This window comes from Podarcis pityusensis (genome assembly GCF_964106645.2).
Source record: "Podarcis pityusensis genome assembly, chromosome: 8".
In the NCBI taxonomy this organism is placed as follows: Eukaryota; Metazoa; Chordata; class Lepidosauria; order Squamata; family Lacertidae; genus Podarcis; species Podarcis pityusensis.
Window position 1 is genome coordinate 89323713 of NC_138033.1, and position 25869 is coordinate 89349581.

Sequence of the window (25869 nt, forward strand, 5' to 3'; positions counted from 1 at the left end):
CGTCTTTGCCAGGCTTGTTTAAGCCTCTAAAGTAAGTTTCCTGGTAATTCCCCTTTATTCCCTCATGAAAAGATAGACACAACACAGTCTTGTATAAAAGTATAAAAGAGTTTACTCACACACATTCTGTTCACAGATGGATCCCAGAAGGCAGACTTGTTACAAAATATGTACACGTTGAATCTATCCCATAAGGAGATAGTTCCTTTGTCCTCTCTTGAAGCCAAGAGAGCATCTCAGACTAAGCAGATGTTGCTTCTTCGAGGAATGGAGTCAGAGAGAGAGATGGCTGCCTCCCCTGAGGTATTTTGTTACCTGCATAGATGAGGTCACGCCCACCTCTGGTCACATGCAGAAGAAGTCTGTCCCAGCCCAGGAGGAAACCGGAAGTTCTGATTGGCTGGTCCAGACATCCCCTTTTATGTCCACTCTAGGAATGTTGTATTTGACTGCTCTGTGTTTCACATCCCACAGGGAATTCCAAAGTGTTTTTGGAATACAACCCACCCTCACCTATTGGTCATACTGGTTAGAAATGTCCATCAGAAAAAGCAGTAGGAACTGCTGCAGTTCACACATTTGTTGGAGGTCAGAAATAGAAATTATGCAAGTTAATATGGGCAGTATTAGCTGGTGGTTTTTGTCCATTGGAATGTAATGAAATTAAGTACATTAGTTTCAGCCATAGCAGATAACAAGATGAACAGCATAGGTTTTAGTGGAAGCTGAGGTGTAGCAGAACAGAAACAGTGCTGGTTGCAATGAACAAAGACTGCAGAGGAAATTGTTGCCTGTTTACATCCTGCATGCTGTTTGGGGCTGGTGGGAGCTGTAGTCCACTAGCCAGTTGGGAAAGTCTGATCTAAGATGTATAGCTTTCATTTTGTTTCTTTTAAAAGGGCACACCTTTATCTCTTGCTTTTTTGGCTTCAAAGCAATCCATCACCCCCTCCCCATGTCAGTTGACATTCTTATTTGCAGCCCAGTTTTATGAAAGTGCAATGGAGTTCAACCAATTATACTGATATAATTACAACATAAATGTATGTGCCCTTGCTTTGCATCCCAAGTAGCAATTTTTGTGTCATATTATTCTTATTATTGCTATTAAATATTGATTTCCCCCCTCTCTCTGTTCCCCTTCCTTTTTTGCCCTCTGCAGTTCCCGCTGCCAAATTATTAGGCTGGGCCGGGGGGGCGGGATCTTGGAAACAAATGAATTGGGCACAGTACTTTGATGCACATTTCTTTTATTTGTAACATTTTGGGTATAGAATTTTTATTGTACCTATGAATATTATTTTTTGCAAGTGTGCATGCAGCTCTTACAATAAAGCTAAATCTTCAAGGGATCTGCAGCAGTCAAAAGTGAGACTGTGTAGCTATGACCAGAATTGTGGGCAAATAGGAGCCCCTTGCCAAGTCATGGACCTCCTCTGTTGGGTATTATTCTTCCTGGCAAGGCTGCGCACCTGTGTGCAAACTAAAATGGGATCTGAAAAGGGCAGCTCAGCATCTGCTCTGTGCAGCAGCACCTGAAGCAAAATGTGCAGAGGAGTAGGAGATGGCTCATCCACTCAGTTCCCCTGAAGAGACCAGCAGGTTTGCAGGAGCTCAGGGTCAGGCAAAGTATCTATAGCAGAGGTTCCCAATTAGCTAATTACTGAGGACCCCCTGTTTTTCAAAAGCCAAGCCACGGGCCCCCTCCTTTTGAAAATTTTGGTAACTCTATGGTAGTTACCTGTACAAAACAATTTTTTGAACAAAATGTGGGGTAGCCCTTAATAAGCACAGGATTTTAGATATACTAAAAACATACTAGGGCTGAACAATACCTCATTTTCAACATTGTGATATATCAGCAGTTTAACATTGTGATATTCTGATATATCACGATATCTGAAATTGGAGATCAGGTGTGGGGAAGAGGGAAGGAGCAGTCACGGAGATCAGGTGGGTGGGGGAAGGAGAAGAAGCAGAGTCACCTCCACCCCTCCACTGCATGGGAAGGGGAAGGGATTGGCTGCCCTGCTCTCCCTCAGTGTGAGGGAAGGCAGCTCACAGCATCAGCATTATTGGCTGAGATCATTGTGCGATATTGGCAGTGCCTTGAAATCGGCTTCCCTGTTCTCCCTTGCATGAGGAGCGATATATTGATGCATATTGCTGGGTCAAAATCATTATCACAGTGTGATTTCAAAACTGATTTTGGCCAATACTGTATATTTAAGAATCGCACAGCACTAAAACAGACCATAAAATTTGTGATATTACCATGCAAAAATTTAGTTGGGGGGGAGACAAGAGATGGGACTGTGGACCCCCTGGGTGCATTCTGTGGACCCCAGGGTTCTCCAGACCCTAATTGGGAACCACTGGTTTATAGGGTGGTTGCTTATGCATTGTCAAAAAAATACCAAGGGGGGGAGCAAAAGGGGCACAGCTGTGCATAATATTTGCATATGCTTATATGTGTAGATCAGGCTTCCTCAACCTTGCCCCTCCAGATGTTTTGAGACTATAATTCCCATCACCCCTGACCACTGGTCCTGCTAGCTAGGGATCATGGGAGTTGTAGGCCAAAAACATCTGGAGGACCGAGGTTGAGGAAGCCTGGTGTAGATGCAAATCTGGGCAGCTTCTTCAGCCTGAGGGCTACGTGCCACTCCCAGTGTTTTGCGGGAGGGAGCAGCTTTGCAAGAGTGAAACTTAACGTCTCTAAGCTTTACGAATACAGTGGTACCTCAGGTTAAGAACGTAATTCGTTCTGGAGGTCCATTCTTAACCTGAAACTGTTCTTAACCTGAGGTACCACTTTAGCTAATGGGGACTCCTGTTGCTGCTGCCGCGCAATTTCTGTTCTCATCCTGAAGCAAAGTTCTTAACCCGAGGTACTATTTCTGGGTTAGTGGAGTCTGTAACCTGAAGCGTCTGTAACCTGAGGTACCACTGTATGCCAGCGTGGGGAGAGCTCTTTTATGACTGGCAGGTCTAGCTTGTTAATCACAGGGAATAATATTACCCAAAAAATCAACTCCTTCTAGTTCTTCCCACCATAAAATCAAATTCAAAGATGTGTAGCTCAAAAGCCCCTCAACCTATTTGTCGGCAATTTGGCAGGTTTCTTATTCAGGGACTCCTCTCAGATGCCTACAGTTTACAACCTATTTGCCCACAAAACACGCGGAGAGATTGTTATTCTATTTTTTACACACTCAAAAACTGTAATGGCTGACTTTTCAGGAAAACTTGAAATCTCTCCCCCAAATGGAAAAATGTTGTTAACACTTTATTTATTTGTTTGTTTAACAAAATAAAGGTGCCCAGCATGAAAGCCCCTGGGCCTATTTACTGTATTTTGGCAGGATTTATCCACTGCATGCCTGCAAATTTCTTATGTATCTGTCAAAAGGAAACAAATGGCACTTATTGTTTTTCCCACTAGGGAGAGATGAAGTGGACTTTGAAGGACTGTAAGCCAAATCTGGGAGCCTGTATAGCTCTTGAACCAAAGTGGGCTGTTTTTGAAACAATGAATCAGTGTCTGAACTTCATGTTGTGGTTGGTGCACATTCCTAATTGGGAATATTTCTGCAACATCACCAACTGCGTACCGTCTTCTGACATTTCCCCCACAAGGTCTTCAGAAATGTTTTGCCTGTTTATTGACATCCCCACCCACTTCTCTTTTGGTTCAGTACATTGACCTCAGTGACTTTGGCTGCATATACACCATACATTTAAAGCACAAAGAATCCTGGGAACTGTAGTTTGTTGAGGGTGCTGGGAATTGTAGCTCTGTGATGGCTAAACTACAGTTCCCAGGATTCTTTGGGGGGGAAATCATGTTTTTAAAATGTACTTCAAATATATGATGTATATGCAGCAGAATCACCTGGCCAGATCTGACTACCTAGCAGGGCAACAGTATACCAGTCGTGACATGATGATCCCAAGCTAGTTGGAATTGCCCATGTGGCTTTGTGCTCCGCTCATTGTTGCAAGAGGTAGACTCCATGCCCATTTTGTTTCTAGATTTGTTTATACGTAGACTCAGATTGCTGTATTGGTGAATTATTTTAATTTGGCTCTATTGTAAACTACCTTGGGAGCCATTAGGATGGTCTATAAATAGAGTATATAAACAAATAAATAATATAGGCACAGGAAATGAGCCATAGCTGGAAGGCGGGGTGGCGGCATTGAAAGACCAGAAAATAGCTGGAAAGTGGACAATTGATTTTTTTTGGGGGGGGGAGGTGAATATTGTTTCACTGAAAAGATGTTAGGGAAAAGATTTCTCTCCCTCCCAACACTGTTTCTGGCCTCAAAAAGACAAAGAGAATATTCAACATGGGCCTCATCTAGCACAGTAACTTGCAGCAGAATTCAACACACATCTTCTCCTATGGAGCAACAAGTTTAGAAATAATAAAAATAAAAATAAATTTTATTTATATCCCACCCTCCCTGGCCAGAACCGGGCTCAGGGTGGCTAACATCAAAAAATATATAATACATTAAGACATAAAATCCAGCAATCGACTGAAATACAGCTTAAAATTGAATTAAAATCAAGATAAAGGAAGCTGCCTTAGACCTTCACCTTTGGCTGTCGTGATGCTGTGCATTTCCCAATCCCATGGAGAAAGAGGTCAGGCAAAGCTGATCATAGGTTCCAAGGCCATGGAAGTAGCAACTTACTCCCAGGAACACTAGAAATAGACTAAGGCTTTCCAAGCCTCTATCTCCAGACTATCTCCTCCAGACTCCACCCCCTTGTAGAGAACCTCAGAGCCTTAAAGGACCAACTCTCTGCCCTGAAGACAATCACTCCTCCTCTCTCCTGCAGCCTCCCTCCAGATGCCCCGCCTGCACTGCTGGACTTCTGATTTGCAGTGGGAGGCACCTGTTCTTCAAGCTATGGGGAAGGCGCCTGAGAAGGGTCCAGGCTCTGCCCTGCAGAGCTCCCTTGGTGGCCTGGGAGGTTCTTCTGGAACTTTTGTTCAACAGTCTCAGACACAAGGGTCTTCCTAACTTCAGAAGTCAGCTCTGAGCCCTGACCCAGACCTGACTTCCCATCTCCCATCTCTGACTCTGGCTCCATGCTAGATTTAGGGGTCATGTCATAAGGTAAGAAGTGTGAGACATGTAGGAGCCTTCAGTTGGCTTCTCAGGTCCTTGCTAGGATTTGCATCTTGATTTATCAATAAAAAGCTACCTTCATACTGAGTTAGACCATTGGTCCATCCAGCTTAGTGCTGTCCACACTGACTTACCAGGGTTACAGTTCCAGCCCTATCTGGAAATGCTGGGATTGAACCTGGTATCTTCTGAATGCAAAGCAGATGGTCTACAACCAAGCTATGGACCATCTCGTGACCTTCTTCCGTATAGAATTTCAGCCTTAGAATGTAAGCTGGGAATGCCTTTTCTTTACTCACACTCAACCTTAGGTAGCCTTAATAGCAGGTTCAGATGTCACCCCTCCCAAAAAAAGAATAGAAAAATGCATGAGTGGGGCTGCAGGGGCATATGTTCTAGCCCCAATCCCATTGCACAGGGCTGCCATAATCCCCTAATGCCTATACAGCATGTAAAGGGAGTCTTGTACACACATGGATCTCTTCCAAATGAACACACATGGATCTCTTCCAAATGAGATGCAACCCTAGCTTAAGTGAGGGCATATCCTGGCACACAGTGGCAAAAGCATGGATGGTCTGTTTGTGGCCACTCTGTGCATCAGTGATGGGGCAAGTCTGATCCATGTGACCTTGCAGCCTCATCATATAGGCCACATTCACACCTTGCATTGAAAATATTATGATAGCATCTTATAATCTTGTGTCTTGCCCAAAATAATTCTGGAAGCTGTACTTTGTAAAGGGAATGTGGCCCTTGGGCTGAAAAAGTTCCCCCACCTCTTAGGCTAATAAAAGGATGCCTACTCATTTCTGAGTCAACAACACTTGTGAATTCATTAAACACTTGTGTATCTCATTAGAAGGATTGAATGAGTCCAGCACCCCCATTCCACCCACCCCTTTGTTTCTAGCTTCTAACCTCATCTTCGAATCTGCTTAGAAGGGAGTCTCACCCTTTAAGGAGCAATTTGCTACTCCCCCTGGGCTCCCCCTTGCTCTCAGTGGGTGATCTCCAGTCACCCAGATAACAAGGGAGGAAGGAACAGCGATGCCAGCTTTCCTTGAAGCAGGTCATCCATGAATGAGAGGGAATCTTTACTGAAAACTGCAGGAGGACACAAATATTTTGAAGGCTCTGGTAAGCTCAAGTGAGTGGTACATGTTCATTGTTTCCTTTGACAGTAAATCCTGAAATACAGAACCATCACGGCACTTTTCTCTAGCTGGAGAGAACATGTTTGGGCGAGGGATTCAAAACTACAGAATTGTCACTTCTGGTTGAGCATTTCTTAAGAAAGACGCCTGGGCTCTTTAGTCACAGCCCTGTTGTGAACAGTGTGCCAAACAATTGTCTCTGCAAATTGCTTTGTGACTGAGCCAGTACCAAATTTTCATTTACATCTGCAGTAAACAACTTTGCATTAATGTTTGTAGCTCCAGCATGGAGTTAGCAGCATTTCTGTTATCTCTGTCTCGTGTTTCCTACGAAAAGCGAAAGTCAGGGCTGTTGAGGTGTGGCAGAGCCTGGCAGCATGCTGCTAGTTTGCTTATTGGTTTATTTAATTATTTCCACTTACTATCTAAGAGTGTATATACATATATTCACACACAAAAGTAGAATAACACCATGTCAAAAGACATAAACAGTATCCATATACACAATGCTTTTTTCTAAAAAAAATGTTTAGGGGTACTCTCATTTTGACTAAAGAAAAATCACAATTTTATAGTTCAAATTGGGAAAAATAAATACAGTAAATGGACAAAAGTACAAAGATTCACAAAATGTTTAAGGTACCCCTGCATCCCTGCAGGAAAAAAGCACTGCATACATCTGATGCAGTGGACTGTATTATAGGAAAGCTTATGCCATAATACATTGGGTAGCCTTTAATGTGCTACAAAGCTTTTTGTTGTCTTTTCTGCAAGAGGCTCACACAGCAGCCCCTCTGGAAATGGTTTTTGTAATGTCTAATTTATGCCTTTGTCCTGAAAAGTACAGGACTCCCTCCACCCCCGGCCCGACCTGTTGACCCAACTTCGTCCCTTTCTTCGGCCGACGATGCGGGGAACCCCCGGAAGGAGCTGTCGCCATCCTCTGAGGATTCAAAACCCGCTTCCCACCCGCTCTGATCCCTTCCCGCAGGGTGGGCCTCCCAGTCTGATTCTTCTTCCTCCGAAGCCTCTTCTCCCTCCCCTTCGGAGACAGAAAAACCCACAAAATCCTCTTCATCGTCTGTGGTTCCAAATTGCTCCTCCCAGAATCTCGCTAGTGGTTTGGGTTTGTCCGGGAACAGGCGGTGGAATTCCTCCACCAGAGACCCGTCAGTGATTGCCTCCGTGGGAACCCATGTGTTTTCCGACCCGGGTTCTCCCTCCCAAGCCACCAAGTACTCCACCTGGCGCCCTCGCCACCTTGAATCAAGTATTTCCGTGGCCAAGTTGTGGTGCTCCCTCTCTTCTACCTGCGGGTGTGTGGTGACTCCTCCCTCTCGCCCCGGGAATCCCCGTCCTTCCCTGTACGGTGAGAGTAGGGACCTATGGAACACCGGGTGTATCTTCATGCTGTCTGGCAATTTGAGCTTGAATGCCACGGGGTTCGCCTGCTGTGTTACCTCAAACGGTTCCAGCCGCCTGGGTTGCAACTTCTTGCACCCCCCCTTAAAAGGTAACCCTTGGGTTGACAACCACACCCGATCTCCCACCCGTATGGTCTCCCCTTCCCTACGGCGCTTGTCTGCCTGCCTCTTGTAAATTTCCTTGGCCCGCTCCAAGTTCATCTTAAGTTGCTGGTGCAGGGCTTCCATTTCTTCCACAAACTGCTCTGCCGCCGGTACGCTCCAACCTTCCTCCCCACTCCCCGGGAAGGCCCTGGGGTGACACCCATAATTGGCCATGAACGGGCTCATTCCCATTGACACATGTTCAGCGTTATTGTACACAAATTCAGCCAGCACTAGTTTCTCTACCCAATCGTTCTGCCTCTCGCTGACGTAGCAGCGTAGGTATTGCTGGAGAATACTGTTCGCTCTTTCTGCTTGCCCGTTGGTTTCCAGGTGTCTCACCGTTGAGAAGCCCACTTCGACCTGTAGCAAGCTCATGAGCTTCCTCCAGAAACGGGAAGTAAATTGTTTCCCGCGGTCAGAGATGACCCTCGAAGGAGCCCCATGCAACCTGAAGATGTGATCTACAAACAACCTGGCTGTTTCCTCTGCCATGACCGCATGTGAGCAAGCTATAAAATGGCACATTTTTGTTAGTAGATCGACCACTACCATGACTGCTGTCTTCCTCCGGGACTTGGGCAAATCGGTCATAAAATCAATGGACACCACCTCCCAAGGTTTCCCCGATGTGGGTAAGGGTTCCAGTAATCCTGCGGGGGCAGCCCGCTCCCCCTTTGCCCTTTGGCAGCGGTCGCAACCCCGTACATATTCCCGTACATCCTCCCTCACCCTGGGCCACCAGAACTGCCTGGTGACGAGCATCATGGTTTTGTGCTGTCCAAAGTGCCCAGCTGTGGGGTTGTCGTGGAGTTGTTTGAGTACCTTCCCCCATAGGGTCTCCCCCGGTACATACAGCGCCCCCTTATAGTACAACACCCCTTCCTTCTCCTCAAACCCTCCTTGGGTTTCTCTTCCGTCTCGGAGTTCCCGGATTTTAGTTTGTGCGAACACGTCGTTTCTAGTAAGTCCAGCTAGTTCTCGTTGCCCCACCAAGGTTCCCACACACACCCATCGGTCCTCGGGGATCACGTGTCGTATCTCCGGTGGCCCCTCTCCTTCCAAGTACTCCGGTTTCCGGGAGAGAGCATCTGCTCTCACGTTTTCCTCTCCTGGCACGTATCGGATTTCGAAGGAAAACTTGGAGAACTCCTGTGCCCATCGAATCTGTCTCTGGTTGAGCACTCGTGCGGTCCTCCAGTATTCCAAGTTCTTGTGATCTGTACAAACCTGGATCTTGTGCTGCGCCCCTATTAGTAGATGTTGCCATCGACGAAACGCCGCATAGATCGCAAGCAGTTCGCGGTCATACACTATAGTTTTGCTCCGACTTGTTCAGCTTTCTCGAGAAAAAGGCACACGGTCTCCATTCCTGCTTGCTCCTCCCTGGCTGCAAAAGAACCGCCCCAATGGCTCTGTCGGACGCGTCGGTCTCTAGCCTCATGGGTTTCTCCAGATCCACGTGCAGGAGCTACTCTTCCGATGCGAACGCCTTCTTCAGTTTTTCAAAGGATTGTTGGGCCTCCTCTGTCCAGGCGAACTTCCTTTTGCTACTGAGACAATCTGTGATGGGTGCTGTCAAGTGGGCGAAGTTCTTGATGAACTTCCTGTAGAAGTTGCTGAACCCTAGGAACCTCTCCACGTCCTTCCGGGTTTTGGGAGCCTTCCACTCCAGCACTGCCTGCACCTTGCTTGGGTCCATCGCTAAGCCTTAGTGTGACAACTTGTACCCCAAAAACTCGACTTCTCTGGCGTGAAACTGACATTTTTCCAGCTTGACCCACAACTGGTGCTTCTGCAGTCTGTTTAGCACTTCCCTGACGTCTCTGACATGTTGCTTCTCATTGTCCGAATAGATTAAGACGTCGTCCAAGAAGGCTACGCAGTTCTTGTACAGCAGGGACCCCAACAAGTGGTGCATGAAAGCTTGAAAACAGGCGGAGCCTGACTGTAATCCAAATGGCATAACTAAGTACTCAAAGGCCCCCAGGGGGGGTGAACATTGTGGTCTTCCATTCATCCCCCTCCCTCATCCTAATCAAATTGTAGGCTCCCCTGAGGTCCAGCTTGGTAAAAATCTTTCCCTGCCTCACCCGTGTTAAAATGTCGTCAATCCTGGGCATTGGGAAGGTCACGGGTTCTGATACCAAATTTAACGCCCTAAAATCTACGACCAATCTGGGCTGGTCAGTCCCTTTTTTGTCCACGAAGAACACCGGACTGCCCCCCACCGCCTTTGATTCCCTTATGAACCCCCTCTTCAGGTTCTTGTCAATAAACTCCCACAACTCCTTCATCTCCCTGTCCGACATGGCATACAGTTTACCCACCGGTAGCTGCGCCCCAGGGAGCAAGTTGATTTGGCAGTCAAAGGGCCTATGTGGGGGTAGTCTATCTGCCTCCTTCTCGCTGAAGACCTCCTGCAGGTCAGCATATTGTGGTGGCACCTCCCCTTTCGGCTCCACAGCTATCCCAGCCACCCTGGCCACGGTCATTCTTGGGGTTTCTCCCCCTAGACAGTGTTCCAAGCAGTAAGCGGACCCAAAGGTGACCGTTCTCTGATGCCATGCCACCACTGGATCATGTTGTGCTAGCCAGCTCATCCCTAATATTATTGGGGGCCCTGCCAGTGAGGCTACGTGAAAGGCGATGGTCTCCGTGTGCCTGGAAACCCTCATTCTCATTGGTGGGGTCTGGTGCGTCACTTCCCCTCCCAGAAGCTCCCTGCCATCAATGGTGGTTACTTGCAAGGGGAAATCCAAGGGCAGCAGGTGGAGCTGGTGCTCTAGTGCAAAGTCCTTGCTGAAGAAATTGCAGGAACTGCCCGAATCCAACAGCCCTTTCACCTTGACTGGGTGCCCATTTGGGAGTTCTAGCACCACTTCTATGGCTATAGCTGCCCTGGGGGGGTCTGGTCTGGGCACTTCTATTGGTTGCTGGCCTGGCTGCTGTGCCCGCTGAGTGGCAGCCAAGCTTTGGCGTTTCCCTGCTCCTTTACCATCTCCTCCTCACCCCTGCAGCTCCCACCATCCCTTGCCAGGCCTTTCTTTGTGGGCAGACCCAAAATGTCCTGGCCGCTGGCAGAGAAAACACTTATTGGTGGTTTTCCCATCCTTTCCCTCCCTCTTGCGACCTTCACTGGAGTTTGAAATCTCCCGCGCGCGCTGCCCCATCTATTTCCATTGGCTCCGCCGGCGGGGAAGGCTGCCTTGGTATTTCAGGAATGCGGTAGTCATGGTAACATTGCTCTCTCCCTTCCCGCTTCTCCTGGGCCCTCGCTTCCTGCCTTACACCAATCGCAAGCACAGCCTTGGTCAGCTGATCCATCGACTGCGGGCGGGGTGCGCGGGAAAGCTCGTCCTTCACCGTTGGGGACAACCCCTCCTCGAACAGCATTTGAATGGGTTCAGAGTCCAAATCCCACCTGAGCCGGTGGACTAACATGGCAAAGCGTGACCAGTAGTCTCTAACTGACTGGTTCCCCTGTTTGCAACCCATCAGTTCCCACCGAGTCACACTTTGCTGTACATCACTGGAATACATCGCATCCATCGCCTGGAAGAATTTCCTCAGGTCTTTCAAGGCGGCATTCTGCGTTGCCATTAGGGGCCTGATCCATTCTCTGGCCCCATCCCACAGATGTCCGACAATATAGGCAACCCTCTCCCCATCGTCTGCAAAATCATTCTGTTGCAGTTCCAAAGCATACTCTATTTCCGTTCGGAACGCATTGTAGTCCTGGGGTTTCCCTCCAAACTTGTGTACCAGTCCCGGTACCTTCCTTACTACGGGGGTGGGTCTGACCTGAGCATCCTGAGACTGCCTTTCGTCCAGCCGCGTCGTCAGCAGAGCCACATGCTGTTCCAAATCTCGGTTCCTCTCCACCAGATTTTGCCCTCCAGCTGCTCCCTCCGTGGCGCCAACTTCTCCGGTTTTGTTCATGATGCTGCCTGCCTGTCGCTGTGCACAAGCGACGTCAGGGACTGACGGATTGCTGTAATGAGTATGGGTTGCTCGTGCGTAAGTTGCCGCCTCTCCTGGCTTTGTTGCCTTGCTCAACCTTTCAGTCTGGGCAGCCCTTCACTTCGTGGCTGCCTCAGTCGCTAGCAGAATCCGTCAGTGGGCGTTTCTTAAATCTCTTCCAACATAAAAGTTGTTTGACGCCCCGTCTCCTCCTACTCTCTCTGCGCGGAAGTCTTCTGCGCAGGGAGGGCATGGGTAGAGGAGGACCCGTGCTCTCCCCGCTGGTGTCCAGTGAAGAGTCCTGGAGCCCTCTCGCCGATTCCCCCATCAGCCCCCCTTTATCCCTGGTGTTGCGCTGATTTGCTTCCCCATCTGCGGAGCTGCCTCTCTCCCTGCTGGGCCCTTCTCCAGCATCATTTGAGAGCCTTCCCTCTGCCTCTAGCTCCGATGTCAGTTCCCTGACAATATCCTTATTGGACTGACTGAAATGAAGATAACTACGTGTTGTATATACATGAAAAATGATTAATAAAGCATTTTTTTTAATGAAACACACAGAAAAAATGAGATATACAGGTTAAATTGCCGTGTTGACACTTTGCGTTAAATAAGTGGTTTTTGGGTTGCAGTTTGGACGCTTGGTCTCTGAAAGGCTTGCCATCACTGACATATAGCAATAAAACTGCTAGAGGCCAGTATGGTTTCAAACTGGATGGGAGGGGGGCACATGTTGAGATTCTTGCATTGCAGGGGGTTAGACTAGATGATCCTCAGGGTCCCTTCCAAGTCCACAATGCTATGGTTCTATAACATTCTCTTTTAAAAAAATATATAATTTTTATTAATTTGTCATGAATATGGGCCACATTATTACAATGGGGTCACGAAGAATCGGACACGACTAAACGACTAAACAACAACATTACAATGTCAAATCATACCAAATCATAATACAATTTATAAAGCCAATTATACATTCCAAATTAAACAAATTTAGTGACTTCCTGTGTTCTGATCGTCCGGAAATAATTATTCCTAGGTCCTGTGCATAGTCTTATCTATAATCCAAATACAGCAATTCCAATCTTGATCCTGTCTTCTGTTTTTGCAGCCACTGGTATAATGACTTTCACTCATATTCAAAAAATCCATATCCATTAACTTGCAAGAGGGATTTAAAGCATGTTCTATGACATTCTCAATCCTGAAATCAGAAGTAGCATAAAATGTAACTTTCACATTTAAAGCTCATTTTCACTCTATTCTGTACTTCAGCACTTACGAGAAGCAAGTTCTTCTCAGATGGATCGGACTGACTTCTTCTTTGGCGATCCCTCACAGCCGAGTAAGATTGTCTTCCAAAAACACGGATTTTAACAATGAGTCCTTAGGTGACTGTGGAGGCCAATTATGGACCCACACATCCTTCCGCAGTGGGGACATTGGTTTCCTGGTGGGAGTTGATCACAGTGAGGGTTTGCCAAGTGTGCCTTCCTCTTAGCACGTTTCTCCCTTGTGTCCTGAGTTCGAGTGTCAGCTACAATTCTACATTCTACATAATTGCACAGACTTTCTTCCAATAGTCTAATTCAATTGTAACAACAATTTTGATTTTATCTCCAACTTTTCCTCAGAAAAGTTATTTGCACAGCTCTTTTCTTGGGTCTTTGTGAAATGCTATTTTATAACTGCTGCAAGTAAGACAGCGACAACAACGATTCACATATTTTTTATTGTTTTCCTTTCTTTTTTCCCTATAAGCAGATGAAGTCATCAGATATTGACCAGGAATTATTCACAGAAAGCTACTGCAAAGTGTGCAGCGCTCAGCTAATATCAGAATCGCAGCGTGTGGCTCATTACGAGGTAAGAAACATCTGGAGGGCTGCAGTACCTCTGGGCTACAAAGAGGTCTGTAAGGGGTGCTCTCAAATATCTCTGATTTTCCACTGCTCAGTGCAAACTTTGTACAATTGCTGTTGTGAATAGGCATTCTCAATGGGCAGCAGGGTGAGAATCTTATTGTTGGATCCACAAAAAGAAAATAAGGAGAATGGGTAGGATCCAGAGTAAGGCTGTGCACACAGCATACATTTAAAGCACATGACTTCCACCAAAGAGTCTTGGGAACTGTAGCTTGTTAGGGGTGCTGGGAATTGTAGCTCTTTGAGGGGTAAATTATAGTTCCCAGGATTTTTTTGTGTGGGAAGCATTGTGCTCTAAATGTGTGATGTGTAAGCAGCCTCTGTAAGCAGTCTTAGGTCCCACCGAAATCAATGGGACAAATTATTCATCATGACCTAAGCCCCATTGTTTTCAATGGGAACTGAAGTCACCTAAATTTGGGTACAGTTCTATGACCCTGGCTCCCAGGAACATGGGAAATCTCAGATATCCTGCTCTGACATTAGAGATTATTTTATATCTGCTGTGTGTGAGGCTGCAACGTCAGAGAATGAGATGCAATGGTGAATTCTAAACTCCTGGGCCAATTGGCATCTGAGCAGTGACAAGAGAGCCCAAAGGGGTGTGTGTGCCCGTGGGGTGCCAGGGGAGGGGTGAGAAATGGCTGGGTGCCAAAGGATCCAAAGCCACCCCAGTCTCCTGCCACATCCTTATGCAGCAGGGAAAGTTGGATATTCCTCCTGATTTTTCCTCCAGCCTCATTTCTATCCTGCTGGCATTTGGATGTGGATAGTTGAACTGCCTTCCTCCTCGCAGCCAATGCCCATTCATCTGAAAGTGAGCCCCATTAAGCTCAATAGAACTTAAATTGGGTAGCCTGGGATTGTGCTGCAAATTTGGCTCCATCCCTGTATATGCTGGATTGTACAGGGATGTATGTTTAGGGATGGTGAGCATTTAAAGCAATTGGAAAGTTTATTTGTTTGGAAAATTCCATTGCAAAATTTGGAGATATATGAATTTTGAAGAATAGCTACATTTCATTTCATATTGTTTTGGAAAGTGAAGATTATGTAATTTTGCATTAAGATGTCAACTGAACTGAATATCTCATTCATCCTCAATGGTGTGTCAGATGTTTTCAGCTTTCTATTATAAATGTTAAACATTCACAGGCTAAACATACATTCATGGTTTTTGTGTGACTGTCTGCTAAAATACATGTTAAAGGGTGTTATCAACTGGCTATAAAACATGTAGCAACACACTTCAGACTTCATTGTAATAATACAACTGAGAGCATGTCTGTCCTGATGATCAGCAGGTCATGGCTTGAGCGAGGGGTCCCTGCAAAGTGTGAGCAGTGGGTTTCTATATGTTTTGCTCCTCCTGTTTCCACAAACCTGTCCTGGTCTGCCTGGCAACTTCAGAACAATATGACCAAGAGAAAGTGTTTGGAAGGAGCCCTTAGAATGTTGTATTGATGGTGTCATGTGACCCAGAGGAGAGACTGGTCATTGATGAGTGACACTAATGGAAACAAAAGGGCGTTTGACTGTAGGGGTGACTAATTTGATTCAGTTTGCAATCAAAGGTGAACCGAATTCACACTTTCTGAAATAATGTGTAAACCAGAACAAAACCATCCTTTGAAATGTGCACTTCTATGAATTTCTCAGTGCAATTATCCAACCAAGTAATGTGTGTAAAAATGTATATACTAGGGTAAACTGTGGATAAACATCTACATATTGGTGCAAATAGCAGCCAAAAATACATTATATTAGGGGGAAATCACTATGGGAAAAGTTGTGTTTTATGCAAAATTGTATTAAGAAATGGGTATATAAAATGGGATCCTGGTTGGGGAGGGGATATAAATAAATATTAACTATTAGGAGAATTTTGCGCCAAAACGCTGATCATTTTCAACTGACTTTAAAAATAAATCTCATGTAGAAATGCTGAGAACTGAAAACTGATAGAAACCAAAATTGACAGATTTACCCATCTCTGGTTGATGGTTCTGGGCAGCTGGAATGCAAATCATATCCACCTGTGGCAAAGTGGAATGGTGGTAAGCAGCAGCTTTTTATTGGGTTGGCAGAGAGGCAAGCTGGATGACAGCGGAGGAAGAAGCAGGATTGCTGTGGTTGTGGAACTCGCACCAGCTGCCTGAGTGCTGGCTTCTGCTCCCTGCAGTGCCTGCTCACGCTAATGTTGGGACACCAGCAGCTTGTGACAAAGCCAGCTTGCACCTCCTGTTCTCTCTGCTCTGAATTGCCCACGAAGGGAAGGGGAAGGGTAAAATACAAATGGGCAGGGGGGGGGCTAACTTTTGTAATCACAGCAGAGGCAATAACAGGGGTGTCTGTACTTTTCTAATTTCAAAGTGTTTGATCTGATCCTCAAAATTAATCTTACGTAATGCATCTGGTTCTATACTTAGCAGAGGTAAGGCATCCAGCCTGCCTTGTTGCACAGTTGTTCTGCTGTTAAAAATCCAGCAGTGGAAAATTTCTGTGGTGCCCCCTTCCCTTGATGCCCTAAGCACCTGCTTATTTTGCTTTATGGTTCATCCAGCCCTGCTCTGGCTGCAAAGGAAGTATCAAATTCTAAGAGCAACGCCTGCTATTCCTGTTTTGGAAGACAGCTAAAGAGAGAGAGAAAGAAAGAAAGATACCCTCACCTCCCCACCTGAAACAGACCCGCATCATGGGGACAGTTTAGTGAAGAATGCTATAATCTCACGACCAGTTTTTCTGCTCAAATGCTCTCTGCTGCCAAATCATTGTAAAAAGCACTGATTTGTTTTCATTATCAAGAATAAGCCTAATGACTGCTACCATTTTTGCTGCTCTGCCTGAGCAATGTGGATTTTCTTGGGGGAGGTGTGTGGAAATGGGGGTGGGTTTTTCCTCCACTCAGTGGTGGAATCCACTCCCTATTCCTGCTGGCTCTGTTTTTCACCCACCCACCCTCCCTTTCTTTACGCAGATGATGCTAGAGAAACAGCAGAAAGAGTTATCCTGCATCTCAGGGATGCCAGCTTGAAAATAGTGGGGGGCCCAGGTCACATGATACAGCACACACACACCATTGAAATGGCAATGCCCATCCACCTGGGGGGCAGCCCTCTCAAATATTTTATTGGGGGGTGAGGGTGATGCATCCTGATCTCAGTCTGGCATCTTGTGGATGAAGAAGTGGACACCCATCTGCTGCTAGCTTCTGATTCAGTTCCAGATCCATTTCATAGAATCATAGAGTTGGAAGGGACCACGAGGGTCATCAAGTCCAACCCCCTGCAATGCAGGAATTTTTAGAAAGCTAGCTCTTTTTAGAGCACACAACTCTGAGATTAAGCGTCTCATGTACCGCCAGCTGAGTTATCCCATCTCTTCACAGCTTGGGACCACAGTGCCTAATGGAAGACCTTCTCCTTCTCCCATAGATACCATGCTGTGTCTACGGATGTCCTCCTCCATGTGCATTTAGGGGGTGGCCTTTTCTGTGGTTTCCCCACAGCTACAGGAGCTTGCTTCTGAAGCACCAGTAGTGAGTGCAAAAGGGTTCTCTGTGCAAAACAGAGGTGGTGGATCCTCACCTGAAGAAATGAAAGCATCTGTTGCCAAGTTTACCAGGAGGGAGAATTACCAGGAGGAAAGGCACTTCTGTTCCCACCAGGACTAATAAGTGGCTTTTTATTGGTAGTTTGTAGGGTGGGGGGGGGAATCAGGTCCAGAGAAAGGCATTTACATTCCCCCTTGCTTCCCCCAGGTAGAAAGTTAGTAATGCCTATTATGGAGGCCATCTATAAAGTGTTCCCTTTCTCCAGCTTGCAGAATTCTCATGCTTTCAGCAGTTGCCTATAAAGTGAAACTCAGTGACAGCACACCTGAGCTCCTCAGCAACGGAGGACAGTGGTTGTATCCAATCCACACCCCTGGGGCAAAGAGATTTGTAAAAAACATAAACAACCAAGTTTTTAAAAATGTGTTGTTTCTAAAGAACAAAGAACTTTTTTTAGAAGAGGAAGGTGTTTTCTGCTCCAGCCTGTTGGTAATGTGCTACACCATTTCTGCTCCACTGCAGTTCACCATCTGCCAAAGACTTTACTCGCCTCCCTGTCCACTGTGTCAAATTTCCATAGCTGATGTAATATACGTACTTAATTATGTAAATTACATTGTTGTTATCCCACCCCTTTCATTTCAGTGCAAAGAAATGGGCTGCAAATTACATAGAGATGTCATGACACTTTCCCCAGAAAGACAAAATACCAAAAGCAACCCCACCGCCCCAAACCCTGAATCTTGCAAATCGGCAATAACTCCGCATGGGTGAGCTTCCTGGTATCCTAGATGCACCTTGGCACTCTGAATGGCACCCTGAAGCCCTTCCTCCACCTGATTCCATGGAAGGGTGTTCCCATGGCCTCTGGTGTGTAGGGGAGAAGGATGGTAGAAAAATGTCAGGCCAACCTTTGTCAAAAAATCAAAATACATGTGCGTTACTAATCTCCTTCCCAAGATAGGCAGCTAAACTCACAGACTGCTTAACAGGTGGCTGTTGGAAATAATTGGTACATGTCAGGGAAGCATGGATGCCCAAGCAGAACATGTTTGAGAGTTAAAAGAACATTCTGCTTTCTCCACAGTTACCAGCACCTCCTTCTGTAACAAATCCATCCACCTGGTCCCTCTTTCATCCCTTCCCACTCCAATTGGCAAGGGCTGCCTTACTCTCTCTCTGACTTTGTCCCCCAGTGTCAAAAATTTGAATGTACTGATTTTTTTAAAAATGACCTATAAAGTCATTTCTCATATGAAGTGAGGAGTAAGTGGCACTCTTACAGTATCAAAAGGAGCCGCACACTTACAGTATTCAAAAAATGGAGCTGTTGGCAATGAGGTTCATCTCCCCCCCCCCCATTTCTCTATCTGCACTGGTAAAGCTTTGAAATGTGCTTTCATTATTGCCAATGAAATTGCTCTCTGAGAACCAGAGGCTTAACAGAGAACACTTCCTTTTCTCTTCCTCCTCAAGCCATTTCTCAGGAGCATGTTGTGTCTGTGGGGAATGTTCAGGGAGGCAAGAGAGGATATATTGTTTAATGATATTCTTCCTAATTTGCGTTAGCAAGTTCTATATCTTAGCAGTTTCAACATTCCCCTTTAAACACACAGCGGTTTGTTTGTTCCGGGCTCGTTTGAGCCTCTCTATATAAGATTCCTGGTAAGAACCCTTCTTGTCCCTCTTAAAAAGAATTTACACGACAAAGTTATTAAAGTCAATATTGTTAAATAGTGGGTAGACATAGCAGACGATGCAGTGATTTCTTCAAAGCAGCTCTTTATTTGTAAGCTGGAACAGAACTGAGCAGCAAATAGCTCAGCCAGCCTGCTTTTAAAAGGCAGCCGGCTGTCAACATTGTAGCAACAACAACCCAGGGTTTCCTGCCTTTGATTAGGCCATCAACCTCTGTGTCAGAGATGCAGTTGATGCCGGTGACTTCCAGGCTGAGGGCCTCAAACCAGTCTAGCCCTAGGAGGCTAGGCCACAGGCCTTCGACCACCACCAGTCGGAGCAGGCCTGAAAAATTCTTGAAAGTGAGCCGGAACCGGCCAACGCCTACCACGGGGATGCCATTTCCCTGATAGTCTCTCAAATGTATGCGGTGTGGGCCGAGTTGCCTCTTGGACAGCTTGGGCATGAGTCTTTTGATGGTGCTCCAGGATACGACGGACAAGGCAGACCCGTTGTCAATCTCCATGTCACACGGAGCTCCTTCGATGAGCACGGTGACTGTTAAGTCGTGGGTTGACATAGCAGCCGGCACAGCGATTTCTTCAAGTAGCTCTTTATTATGGTAAGCTGGAATAGAACTGACTGCGAACAGCTCAGCCGGCCTGTATTTATAGGCAGCCGGCTGTCAACATTGTAACCACAACAGCCCAGAGTTCCCGCCTAAAATAACAGACGCGGACCTGAGTGAAAACTATATACAGTATCCCCCTGTTGGCCCAGGGTGAAACTACACTACATAACACCCCTCCCCACCGAGATAAGGCGTTAGTTACAATCGTAATGGTTTCCTTATATACAGCACTACGCGTAATGGTTCAATTAAGCACAAAAGCATATCGGTTACATTTCCCATACTTAGACCAACAGTGATACCTGTCCAACAACATAGTCCTTTAAATAAGTTGGGCGCTTGGAAACTCTGCCAGACCGCCGGGGACTGGTAGCCAAGTCCGGAGGGCCACACAGTTCTCGCTGAGGCTGTGGTGCGACCCTAGGTGGCGTTGGAACCAACTCCCCTGGATCCGCTGCTGTGGGTGGAGCCTCCGCAAGTGGAGTGGTCTGAGTCTGTTCTGAAACGGCTTGGTTCGGCTCCACGCTGGCAGCTTGCGAGGGAGGTGTAGGTGGGGCCTCGCCATCTGTACGTGTCTCTTCTGGAGCCGCAAGCGCAGTTGGGGGCACCTCGGTAGTGTCCAAGTCCCCAACCCTGCGCCTAAGCTGGTCTATGTGCCGTCGCCACAAGCGTCCGTCTTCGAGTGCCACCTGGTACGAGCGAGGTCCAGTGACTCCCACTACTGTGGCTGGCACCCAAGGGATGTCCCCCACATAGTTCCGGGCAAAGACCTGGTTTCCTGGGACAAATGACCGTGGTGCGTTGGCACAGCCTGGGGGTTCAGCCACGGCAAAGTCTGGGTGTAGCCGGTCGAGCGGTGACCTGAGGCGGCGGCCCATAAGCAGTTCAGCAGGACTCCTCCCTGTGGCCGCATGAGGGGTGATGTGTTGCACGAACAAGTATTTGGCGACCCGCTCATGCCAGTCTCCCCGGTCCAGGCGCGCCAGTGCCTCTTTTGTCGAGCGCACCATTCTTTCCGCTTGCCCGTTGCTGGATGGATGAAAGGGTGCCGTTAGGGCATGGCGGATGCCCAGTCCCAAAAGATACCGCTCAAACGTGCCTGACGTGAACTGCGGTCCGTTGTCAGAGACAAGGACATCAGGACACCCATGCGTTGCAAACAGGCCTCGCAGCACCCGGATGACAGCTTCGGTAGTGGTGGAGGGCATCAGGGCGACCTCCAGCCATTTGGAATAGGCGTCCACCACTACCATAAAGGTCCGGCCGTGAAAGGGGCCAGCCAGATCGATGTGCACCCTCGACCAGGGTGTCTTTGGCGTCTCCCAGGTGTGTCCCTTAGCTGCCGGTGGTGCAGGCCTCGACTCCTGGCACGCTTGACAGGCGGACACCCAGGCAGTGATGGCATCGTCCATATTAGGCCACCAGACGTAACACCGAGCCAACGCCTTCATTTTGACAATTCCCGGGTGGCCAACGTGCAGAGCCTCCAGGACGCGCTGACGGAGTCCCTGGGGAATCACGACGCGGTCTCCCCACAGCAGGCAGCCGCGATGAGCTGAGAGTTCATGTTGTCTGGTTGCGAAGGGCTGGAACTCCGATGCAACAGGCCCTTGTGGCCACCCCCTCCACACCCAGTTGAGCACCCGGCTGATGGTGCGATCCTGGGCAGATGCGGAGGCCACAGTGGCAGCCGATACAGGCGCTGCCGGAAGATCCTCAATCAGAAGGAGCGATGAAGCTGGAGCCGGGTCTTCCACTGTGGCCTCCGCATCTGCCCAGGATCGCACCATCAGCCGGGTGCTCAACTGGGTGTGGAGGGGGTGGCCACAAGGGCCTGTTGCATCGGAGTTCCAGCCCTTCGCAACCAGACAACATGAACTCTCAGCTCATCGCGGCTGCCTGCTGTGGGGAGACCGCGTCGTGATTCCCCAGGGACTCCGTCAGCGCGTCCTGGAGGCTCTGCACGTTGGCCACCCGGGAATTGTCAAAATGAAGGCGTTGGCTCGGTGTTACGTCTGGTGGCCTAATATGGACGATGCCATCACTGCCTGGGTGTCCGCCTGTCAAGCGTGCCAGGAGTCGAGGCCTGCACCACCGGCAGCTAAGGGACACACCTGGGAGACGCCAAAGACACCCTGGTCGAGGGTGCACATCGATCTGGCTGGCCCCTTTCACGGCCGGACCTTTATGGTAGTGGTGGACGCCTATTCCAAATGGCTGGAGGTCGCCCTGATACCCTCCACCACTACCGAAGCTGTCATCCGGGTGCTGCGAGGCCTGTTTGCAACGCATGGGTGTCCTGATGTCCTTGTCTCTGACAACGGACCGCAGTTCACGTCAGGCACGTTTGAGCGGTATCTTTTGGGACTGGGCATCCGCCATGCCCTAACGGCACCCTTTCATCCATCCAGCAACGGGCAAGCGGAAAGAATGGTGTAGCTTGCGACGCGTAGGCGAGTCGGTTTGGCCAATCATGGTTCCGGACGGGCAGTGGCTAGGTGAGAGTGAAGCAGCTTCCCTTGGCTGACTTGGGGGAAGACTTGGACTTGTGAGATGGCAAGGGGGAGGTGTTGGACGGAGCTGATCAACAGACCTTAGCGATGTGACCCCTCCTGGAACATCACCGACAGATGGCGTCTCTGAACCGACACTTGGCACGGGAATGATTGCCTCCACAGCCGGCACATTCTGATTGGCCCGTTGACTTCTGTTTGAACTTCCCGTGCTCCCGCTTTGTCTGGTGCACATCATCATCTTCACTGGAGGATGCCTTGTCACTGCTGGCCTCTTCGTGATGCACTGGGACAGGCTTCCTAGCAAGACGCGGGCTACTGGCCTTGCGGATTTCCTGGGCGGAGAGTTCAGCAGCTTCTGAGGCCACGGCCTCCTCAATAGCCTTCTGCAACGTTAGGTCTGGCTTGGCGAGGAGACGCCGTTGCAGACTGATGTCCCAGACGATTCGATCCATCAGGGCATCGTCTAAGTCTTGGAACTTGCAGTGCAGCGCGGCCTTCCGGAGAGCGGTGGTGTAGTTGTTAATTGACTCCCCCTCTGCCTGGTTCCGGTGGTAGAACGCATGGCGGGCAGCAATCTTGGACGGCTTTGGCGCATAGTGGTTGCTGAGCTTCTCATGAATCGTGTCCCAGGGCGCTTCCTGGACTGCTAAAGGTGCAACCAGTGCTCGGGCCGTCTCGAACAATTCGGGGCCACAAAGGCTGAGGAAGAGGCCTCGCTTACGCGTTTCAGACACTGCTGTCAGCACGTTTGCTTGGAGGTAGCAGTCGAACCGAGCGAGGTAAGAGTCCCATGATTCAGAGTCTGGGGCAAACGGCGGTAGAGGCATGAGTGAAGCCATGATTCCAATGCTAACCTGTAGGGCAATGGATGGAACACAGTGCTCTAGCCAGAACGGTCAGCTCTGAATTGGTTCTGTTCAGTGATTCCACTCAGTTATTCTGCTCAGTGAATGTCCACATCTGGCTGTGCTCTGATGTCCATCGATCCCATCCTCATCGCCCGTGTTAAATAGTGGGTAGACATAGCAGACAACGCAGTGATTTCTCCAAAGCAGCTCTTTATTTGTAAGCTGGAACAGAATTGAACACCAAACAGCTCAGCCGGCCTGCTTTTATAGGCAGCCAGCTGTCAACGTTGTAGCAACAACAACCCAGGGTTTCCCGCCTAAAGTAACTGACGTGGACCTGAGTGAAAACTATATACATGATACTCCTGGTGGCCAGGGTGAGAACTTCAATACATAACAAATATAAAAGTAGTTTACTGACAATCATTCAGTTCACAGTTAGATCCCTGAAGGCAGACTTAGGTTACAAAACTATATACACATGTAGAACTATCCCATAAGGGAGTTAGTTCCAAGTCAGCAGTCACCTCTGCTAACACATGGAAAAGCAAAATGGAGAAGAAGAGAGCAAAAGAAGAACGTGTGCTCCTTCTTGCCCAGATTAGGCCACACCCACATCTAGTCACGTGCAGAGAGAGTTCGGTCCCAGCTCAGGAGTAAACAGGAAGTTTTCTCCTGGCTCGTACAAAGCATCCCCTAGCATGTCCATTCTAGGAATGTTGTACTTGACTGCTATGTGTTTCACATCCCACAGTGTCTTGAACAATGACATGCCTAGCAATATAGGCAAGTTAGAAACCATGGTTGTGAGCTTTTGGGATGGACCTGTCCATCTTAGTGTGCATTTGTGGGGCATTATTTGCCAGAAGGGAAACATAGGAAGGTGTTTTCTGCTCCACCTTGCATTTGTCACACAAATCTATTTGTCACAAGCTCTTTTCTGCCCCCAAATGTCTTGCTTGGCCTTCTGTCAGAACAAATGTACGAACTGATGAGAGTCCTTTTCATGCGTTTAAAAATATATATCAGGGCTTAAATTTGGAAGAGGCAGCATAATTCCCCACCACCACCACGCAGGTCATAAAGCATGGCAGTTGCCCCCACAGGAGGCAGGGATGGCCACCGCCTTGAATGACTTTAAAAGAGGATTGGACAAATCCTCCAAGAGGATTGGACAAATCCTCCAAGAGGGCTTGGTCAGATGGCTTGGTCAGTGGCAGCAATGCCTCTGAATCTGAGTTGCTGGAAACCACAAGAGGGGAGAGGGCTCTTGTGCTTGAATCCTGCTTGCAGCAATCCTACAGGCAGCCGGTTGACCACTGGGAGAGCAGGATGCTGGACTAGCTGGGCCATTGGCCAGATCCAGTAGGCTCTTCCTTATGTTCCCAGTGCTCACCGGGCATGAGGACTCCATCTCTGCAGGAAAGTCTGTACTCATGTGTGGCTGAACGTGCTTACAAACCTCTTCACAATAATGCACAGGGTCATGAGAAGGCTTGTAAGAGTGTCTAGCCAAATACACTGACAAACCTGCTTCAGATGAGCAGTGGGCCAGGAATTTCTCCCATGTAGACTTCATTGAAACAATGCTGCCAGCCATTTCTAGGGGGCTTGCACCAGGAGACTGCTTGGTGGATTGTGCCCCATGGGTCAGATCTATCTGTCTCCCTCTCTGACGGTCTGATTGGTGCCTAGAGACTGCCATCTAGGGCAACTGCCTACATTGCCTTTTAGTAGGGCCAGAATGGATTCTGGTCATAATTTGTCAACAATCCTGCAGATATTATAGTCATATTTATTTTCCAAAGGCAAATGCAATGAGGAGCTGACAAAAGAATCAGAATGTTTCCTGCAAATCTTTGCTTCTGACCTGACATGCAACAACACGCTGCCCTTGTGGGACATCTCTTTGTGACAGCCGTCGTCCTCCTCCTCCTCCTGCTTGTCTCTGGGAATAATGACAATTGGATTTCATCTCTCATCCACATGAAAAGCTGTAGGAAATATCTCTAACCTAGAAGGCTTTAAAGAAAGGATGAGGTTGCCTGGGGATTTGGAATGACATGTGCTTGGTACGCAGGCAGGAACTTTTATTTATTTAAGCATTTATATTCCACTTTCCCTCCAAGGAGGGTGCACACGATTCTTCCCTTCTCCATTTTATCCACAACAACACTGTGAGGGAAGTTAGGCTGAGAGGCAGTGACTGGCCCCAAATCTCCCTAGGGCTGGATGGAGTTTTGAATCAGATCACCCAGGGCCCCTCCTGCACTCCAAACACTGTTTTACACTGGCTCAACATAGGAAGCTTATGCTGAGTCAGACCAGTGGTCTATTGCTCAGTATTCATAGAATCATAGAATTCATAGAATCATAGAGTTGGAAGAGACCACAAGGGCCATCGAGTCCAACCCCCTGCCAAGCAGGAAACACCATCAGAGCACTCCTGACATATGGTTGTCAAGCCTCTGCTTAAAGACCTCCAAAGAAGGAGACTCCACCACACTCCTTGGCAGCAAATTCCACTGTTGAACAGCTCTTACTGTCAGGAAGTTCTTCCTAATGTTTAGGTGGAATCTTCTTTCTTGTAGTTTGGATCCATTGCTCCGTGTCCGCTTCTCTGGAGCTTTCTCCCTCCTCTATGTGACATCCTTTTATATATTTGAACATGGCTATCATATCACCCCTTAACCTCCTCTTCTCCAGGCTAAACATGCCCAGCTCCCTTAGCCGTTCCTCATAAGGCATCGTTTCCAGGCCTTTGACCATTTTGGTTGCCCTCCTCTGGACACGTTCCAGTTTGTCAGTGTCCTTCTTGAACTGTGGTGCCCAGAACTGGACACAGTACTCCAGGTGAGGTCTGACCAGAGCAGAATACAGTGGCAC

The 25869-nt window shown here is 48.0% G+C and overlaps 1 protein-coding gene across 4 annotated transcripts in view; it reads left to right on the forward strand.

The window, feature by feature from the left end:
* The window catches only part of ZMAT4 (zinc finger matrin-type 4), a 237808-nt gene that overhangs the window by 47296 nt on the left and 164643 nt on the right, over nucleotides 1-25869 (forward strand). For 3 of the 4 annotated variants that reach the window (XM_081016453.1, XM_081016454.1, XM_081016455.1), the window contains exon 2: nucleotides 13598-13699. In XM_081016453.1, the coding sequence (XP_080872579.1) occupies nucleotides 13598-13699 (102 nt within the window). Of the gene's footprint in view, nucleotides 1-13594; nucleotides 13700-25869 lie in introns of all 4 variants that reach the window. The other variant, XM_081016452.1, reaches the window with a different exon arrangement.